The 7,796-nt window shown below is 42.1% G+C and overlaps 1 protein-coding gene across 1 annotated transcript; it reads right to left on the reverse strand.

Annotated features, from left to right (window-relative positions):
• Positions 1-6,628: 6,628 nt before the first annotated feature.
• On the reverse strand, positions 6,629-7,559 carry LOC6732415 (transcription initiation factor TFIID subunit 4). Its single transcript, XM_002079500.4, has one exon. It carries the CDS (start codon positions 7,453-7,455, stop codon positions 6,718-6,720), a length of 738 nt encoding a protein of 245 aa, XP_002079536.2. The 5' UTR covers positions 7,456-7,559; the 3' UTR covers positions 6,629-6,717.
• Positions 7,560-7,796: the final 237 nt, after the last annotated feature.

The raw sequence follows: 7,796 nt of genomic DNA on the forward strand, positions 1-7,796 counted from the left end.
CCTTTGTGCTGCTGGCACCGAGTGTGTGTGTGGCCCAGTGCGAATTGAAATTTCGGCTTAATTTTTTTTTCGGCTGGAAAGCGGCTAAAATGCGACTCCAGCGCCATTGTTCCCGCCCATTTCGGGTCAAGTGTGTGGCAAGTTCGCTGCTTAAGTCTTTCGTTTTTTGTTGCCCGCTTTGCTGTTTCTGTTTCTGTTCTGCTGTCAGCGGCTCATGTCAGCGAATTTGTTAAACAAACTAAAATGAAATTTCGTTTCGGGCCTCGTTTAATTAGTGAAAATATGGCTGTAGCACAATTAAGGCGATGTTTTGCATTCGTCGGGGGATTAAATCAGTCCCATTCCGCACTCGGACAGGCAGAAGGAGATGATCTCGTTGTTAAACTGCTAACTCATAATGCGAATGCCTCGTCGGTCCGCGTCACTTAGTGCTTATTGTGTCTGCACGTCTGGGACGTGTCGGCCCGCCAAAGCTTCTCAATGGCCAGACGGATTTGCACGGTAAATGAAACCAGCCGAAAGATGGAAGATGCAAAGGCATTTAGGGGCACTGTGGAAAAAATTCTAGAATTATAGAAACCCTTAAGACGATAAAAGAATGTAGATAAATGAGGTATGCTTTAAATTTCATAAATTGAGCTGAAAGCTTTATAAGAATACATTTATTATAAGAATATATTTATGCTATTAAGTACTATGTAAAATGGGGAAATAAATGTGTAGTAGTGGTTTTTTTAATAGAAAAAAACAAAGAAATATTAACTTAAAATTGATAGTATAATCGTACATTTCCTGTATCACTTTCCCAGTGCAAGTCACGTTTTCGGGCGTAAACAAATTTCGAGAAAATCCGTAACTGCAACGTGAAAGAAGCCGATGTGATTTTTTCGGTTTTTTGTTTCTGTCATGTCATGGCCTGAATGGTCGACTGCTTCTCTTTTTATAAACTGACTCCCCCGAAAGTGACACACTCGCCCGGTCTGGATTTTTGATTATTTTCGATGTTTTCTCATCTGGCATCGCCATCTCTGGCCCCCTTTTTTTGTATTATTTGGTATTTTACCCCCCTTTGGGTTGAAGTGTCGTGCGACAAGTGCCGCAATTGAGTCGCTCGCCTCTCGAAACTTGTCAACATTGCCCCCCCTTTTTCGGGGGAGGTGCGCTGGGTGGACATGCCTGTCTCCAAGTCCGAGCATTGTCTGTACGTCGAACAGGTGACGCTGGCTTTGTGTGTGGGGCTTTGTTGCTTTGTTTTGTCTTTTTGGCAGTGAAATCGAGCAGAGCAAGATTTTCGTGGGTCTTGGCTTGGATCTTGATCTCCTCCTCGTTGGCTGGCGTTGATTTATGGCCAACAATTTAAGCAATTTCATTTTATTTTATATTTCTGGTTGCCTCTACGGCATTGGCTTAAATGTAATGTCAACTGTTTTGCATGTCATTTGAATCGAGGGGTGGGGAATGGCTGTACCTGTCACTCGGCCACCGAGCTTCGTGTTGTATGGGAAATGATTGGCCAACAAGGGGAGTTATTTGCCATGGTATGGTGCAGAGAAAGTGAAAAAAAAGATTTGATGGAAAGTCTATCGGGAAACGAATGATAGTTCAGATTAAGAAGCTACCATTAAATCGGTTAATCCATACTGTAAATATTTTATTTTGTGATAGTATTATCAAAACTGGCCCTTCACTTGGCAATATCCAATATTAAATCCGCAAAAAAGTGCAGCTTCCAGCGAACAAAAAGAACAATTAAACGTCGCTTTTTACATTTTCTGCTTGATTTGTGCTCTGGAAAAAATATAAAAGCCCCAAAAAATATCACGAAATGAAATGCGTGGGAATAAATTTTGCGTGCGACTTATTATTCGAATTTATAGCAGTAAAAAGAGAATCATAAAAAATCTCAACAAAAGGAGGAGCGAGAAGGAAAACTGAAAAACTAATCGCACAAATATAAATATGACAATAAAAAAGTGTTTAGTGGCCGAAGCTAACCGTTTCGTCCAATTGGGCAACTGTAATAAATTATCGAAAAACACGAAATGCCCGCGCTCCAAAGACCCAGTTGCGATCTATTAAAAAAAAAGCGAAAATAACCAGAAATTTTGCAAAAATTTGAGGCCACAGATTAGCATCGGAGAAAAAATCGGAGGTAGGGGTAAAACAGGTTCACACGCTAACCAAGGCAGGACCACCTCATCTGCAGGAAGTGTAACTGAAATTGCAGGGGTTACTGCTCCTTGGACCCCGCCCTTGCTACCTGTCCTGTGGCAGCAACAAGTGAATGACAGGATAATCGTCCTGGGTACCTGTTCAGCTCCTTTGTTGCCCCGGGTTTTGTGCTGCTCTCATTCCCCGAGCTGCTGCCTCCTTTTTGGCATGTGAACAAACTCGCATAAAATCTCTTAATGTTTGCATTCTGATGCGGCTGTCGTCTCGTTTGATGCGTGATCTTGTTGATTATGCTGATGTCTGGAATTGAGATCGAGAATTTCGGTCCTCTGTTTCTCAGGCCACCGATGGCAGGTTGGTTCACTGCCTCATTCAGGTTCATCTCCCCTGCCCCTGGCGAGTGTGAAATTCTTGCTGGTTTTGGCATTCATGGAAATTGCCTATGCCTTGGAATTTTGTGGGAACAAGTGCAGCGGCATCGCCAGAATCGGCCACATTACGTGCTCTTTTCAGTCGAGCCAAGGGAAGAACCCCCGCAGACGAGAGCGTGTGAAATTCAAGTTTTTGGGAACGATTTTGTTCTGGTTTTTTTTTTTTTGGCAAAAACTGTGTGTGAAGTTAGTGGGAAATACACGCAACAAATGAACAAAAAGGACACTGGAATATCTAAGAATAAATACCTTTTCAAAGGATTTTTCTTATAAGTTGTTATAAAACAGTATTAATAATCATGTCACACAATTCGATCAAGCACTTCAAGCTTTTCGAAAGATTACCAAGTTCTTATACATTTTTATAAAATTTCGACCAGGCTTCAATCAATATGCGATGAATTTTAAGTCCGAGAGCCGCTGAAAAAGTCACGCACCTTAAATGGAACTGCCCGCGTCCCATTTAATTAACATTCCTGCAACCTGCTCCTTCCTTTTGTTCAGCATCGCTTTCATCCTGATCCCGATCCAGATTCCGATACTCAATACCCATTGCAATGCCGCTGCCGATGTGTGTTTATGTGCCCTAAAGTGCTGTCACCTTAGTGCGGCACGCATCGTGATTTATGCTCGTGCAACGAGAAAATTAAATAATAAAACTGAAAATCTGTAACAAAAATGCTGAGGAGCGCTGCTCTTATAGCCGCTGCACATGCGCAATAAATTCGGTTTTTATGACACCTGACAAAATACGCAGCAGCCGCAGCAAAGGCTGCAGCAGCAGCAGCAACTGCAACTGCAACAGAAGATGCAGTTCAAAACGGAGATGGAAGCGGCGGCTTCAGTCGAAATTTTTAATGACTAATGGCATAGGTGGATGCACGGTAAAAAATTCTAGATTTTTCAAATAAATGTTATATAAAGCTTAAGGATTAATATAATATATAAAAATAGTGAAATATTTTTATTTATAAGCACTTTTTTCATTTAGTAATCTCTTTTGCCTTATATTTCCTTTATGCTTAAGGATATTTTATAGAAAATTCCTAGATTTTTGCCGGCAGTGTAAGTCAGAGGAGAGGCTGGCCGGGATGTTTGGATTCGTTTATTGCCCAGTGTCTATTGAAGATTAATTTCATTTACACAACTTCATCGCCTTGCCGCCTTGGCAACAGCTTAACACTTTGTTGCTCGCCTGGTTGCGTTTTGAAGTTAATAAAGTCATAAATTGTCTTACCGGTGGCTGGTCGCTCTTCCCTCTTCCCGGATTTCACTGTGCCACAGCTCTAATACGCAACAGTTGGGGCCGCAGTCTGTAGCGTCGCAAATCGTTACGTGTCCATGTGGTTTTATGGCTTCTTTTGTGAGTGCCCACTGTTGGGATGGTGGAATGGTGGTCCGCAGCGCTTAGTGGCATATGTTGCGGATTAGAAACGGAGCCCTAGATACCCAAGGATATAAGTGTGAGGCCGTTGAGGCACTCGAATTTCTAACTCATCATCTTTATGATCGACCTCAGCTGAAGACTAACACCTTCATGACGAAAGGGTTAAAGGTTCTGCAGAAAAGTGTTAATAACAATCAGAGCATTAGGTTAATAAGCAAAATCCCATATGAACTAATTGTTATGTTGCCAATCAGAGCTGTTCAATTACAAAGAATGCCTTTCACGTGGGCAAGTTAGTTTCCAACACTAAGTGGAACGAAGGAGACCTTCGAAAATGGGTTTATTTAAATGACTAGATAGATAAGGAGCGTGCTCAATGATATGCAAATAAGCGCGAAGCAAGATGTCATTGTGGCTCCCCATCAGGTTCCTTATCGGCGGGCACACACGGGCAGCTTAGCCCGGCTCCAATCAATTCCGATTCCGATTCTCCGGGCTCCCCGGCTGAATGTAACACCGGTCCCGTACGCCATTCGGCAAACAATAATTTGTTGGACTTTTATTTTTTACGGCCGCGTATTGGCACAGCTGCTACTTCAGCGATGAATCGAAGAAGAGACGGAGTCGTCTTTTAATAATACAACGATGACAGACATATATCCACATCGCCGGATCGCATCGGAGTTGAGCGGAACAGAAAGCAGCGTTATGCAAAAAAGGTGCAACACATTTTCCTGCCCCACACAAGAGCAACTCTTTGTGTGTTCCTGCTATACAAATACGATAATGGTGCACCTATAAAAAAAGAACCTAACGGATCGTCTGTGGTGGTGTGGTTCCGCCAGCGGTGTTGCATGTGCTGGAATTCGCCTTCCTGTCCTTACTGGGTTGCAAGGTTCTCGGCAACACGGCCCTCTGTTCAAACACACCTTGCTTTCGTCATAAAAAGCAGGCTCTTCCGCCTGGAAAAGCGGTCGGTACACTGAAAAGAAATGTCGCTCGAAATATATGTTAAAAATATTAAAAGTCAATTGTTAAGCTACTAATCAAAGATTGATCTAATGAAAATATTATAAAAACGATATATATTTATAAATATAAGAAATCGAACACTCGTTTTTAATTAGCAAGGGACCATGTTGAGTAACGGGTTTTGGTTGGAAACTCGATCGGATACATTTTTTATACAAGATGCAGATTTGTAGGCATTAAATTTTAAAAAAGAATTCAAAGTTTTAGATAAAAATAAAACAAAAACGATACACTCATACCCCAGATGGGACTCGACTCGGGATTAAATTTCTATAGTGAATTTATATTAATTTCTTGTCTTGTCTTTTAATTATTATATTAAAAGTATTGTTCTAAGTGCTTTAAAGTGGCAACTTTGGGGTGGTTTTCTCTTCTTCCGATCGCCGGACAAAGGATACAATAAGGGGGAGAACTTTTCCTGCTCATCTACCTGTCAAGTTTACGCCTGACAGCATTTGATATTTTCCTCGAGCCTACACCAGCTGCTCCTGCAAAGTCCTTGAAAAAAGGGATACACGCCCGAGTTGAGGTTGCAACATGTAGCAAGTACTTTGTAGAGGGTGCCTTGAATAGGGGTGGCTATCTTCGCAGCACGGACAGGTGGTGATCCTGCGGATGGGCCCACTTTCAATTTGTTTATGTATTAGGTGCTTATCAAGCGGTTATCTATGAATAGAAAGATATAAACTTTTTGTGGGTGCATTGTCCTGTGTGTATATTTTCAGTTCTGGCAGGATTAATAGAATATGTTATATATGAATAGAGATTATCTTACCTGAGGGGAATCCCCTATAGTGGCAACCGAGAACTTGATAATATAGATTCTAAACTTCCGCTTCAAAGGTTGACACCAGCTGAATACGCTTTCTATGCCAGGTCTTGTTAACATATTCCAAGCCTCAATGCATTTATAATCGCGCTAACCCCTTTAAAATGCCCACAATTACATGGAAATTAATGCTCCCCACCTTAGAAGGTTCCTAGCACGATCCTCGGTCATGTCCCAAAAACCAAAAAAAAAAAACAAAAAAATTCTTACGTGAGCAAGCAGACTTGGGGAACGGCTTCAATTGAAGTTCAATGAAATGTGTCGCCGCGTGCGCTTTGATTTTATTGCCAGCACTTAACATAATGAGCCGCCCCGATAAAATCACGTTTCCTATCGCGCGGCGCATGCGCAATGTGCTCGATACTCGATTCCAGTGCGCATATGCTTCCTGTCTCGCCGGATATTCCTTTGAGTGCCCCGCTCCATTGTCATCCGTCTGCTGCAGTGCAGCACAAAAGTTCAAAGTGCACGGAGCAAGGGATCCATTGAATGCCAAGTGCAGCCGAACAAAGGATACAGCAAACACCACCTGTTTCCTTGGGCTTTCATTTGGGTTTCCATTTGGGGATTTACGCGAGAAGGAAGTTCATTGAACTGCGATTGCTGCAATTGAAATCGTAACGCGCGTGCAGAGGGGCAAACCAAATTATACAGAAATTTGTTTCCTTTGAATATCATACGTACAGTAAAATATAAAAAAATTATAGAAATGTATTTGCACATATTGATAAGATTTATTTCATTGCATTTTTAAAGAATTTTCTGATTTACCAATTTTAAAAAGCTGTTCATTTAAATGCATTCTCATTTTAATGTGCTGAATAAAACAGAATAAACTGTTTTGGAAAGTCTTTATAATTATATAACTATGACTTGTATTTCAAATATGCTTCGAAGAGCATGTTGGACCGGGCGTAGCGTCTGTCCTCCTCCATAAATTGCAGAACATCCCTGATGTTCATATGCTTAAATCTCGGAGCAAGTGTTCGCTGGACCGGAGCACAGGGCACTTTGCCGACTTTCGATCCACTTGGAGCACCATCTGGGGCTGGTTGTTCCGCCGGGCGCTTTCGACCGCCAATGGCCAGCAAGGCCGTATCATTCACCGATTCCAGACGAGCCACCTTTCTCTCCTCGTCGATGTTCTCTGCCCGGCGCTTGTGATAAAATCCGGTCTCGTCATCCGATGATCCATAGTCGGCCATCTCGAGATCGTTGAGGAACATCATCGTGACCCTCATATCGTTCTTCATCACACAACGCTGGTCGTTGTGCAGATGATAGCTCGTTCGATGCTCGCACAATTCGATAGTCTTCTTGACCACATGTTTCATGTAGGTCTCCAAGGCGGCCAAAAAAGCCTCCAGGAGCAATTCTTGCTCGGAAATGTTGATATCATCCGCCTGGTTGCCCTGGGACAAGTGCTTCATTATCTTTTTATAGATACTGTTGCGGTCAAAGAAGGATGCACGCTGATTTTTCTTCATGGAGACTTTTGCCTTGCTTGCATCCTGAGAGCCTGCGTCCGGCAGAATAAGATCATTGACGATGAGCAGCTGACCAGCATACGGCTGAATAGGAACTTCAATGGAAATAATTGACATCACGGATATAATTCACAAACTGCGCGAGGCTTCCTTTTTTTGCTGTGAAAATTTCGATAAGTCAAACTTAATAAGCTTTACAGCTGCTGTTGTCAAAAAACAGTAACAGTACAGGGTTACTGCCTTTCAAACTTCGTAGTTTATAGAGTTATATATAAAATATAAACTGTTAGGGACTTAGAAACTCTATTATATTATATTTATAATTATCAAACTTTTAGTAAGGTGCTATTTAGATTCTCGACTGCAATATGCATCAGCTGGACATTCAAATTCCTGTGCAGCCCTTATCCTACGCCACCCAGCCAGGTGCTAGTGGTGCTGCCACGAGTCATCAGCAA

Source organism: Drosophila simulans, chromosome 2L (genome assembly GCF_016746395.2).
Source record: "Drosophila simulans strain w501 chromosome 2L, Prin_Dsim_3.1, whole genome shotgun sequence".
Classification (NCBI taxonomy): domain Eukaryota; kingdom Metazoa; phylum Arthropoda; class Insecta; order Diptera; family Drosophilidae; genus Drosophila; species Drosophila simulans.

Coding starts and splice junctions, on each gene's coding strand:
- LOC6732415 (XM_002079500.4), bottom strand. CDS start 7,455: ATGTCAATTATTTCCATTGAAGTTCCTATTCAGCCGTATGCTGGTCAG.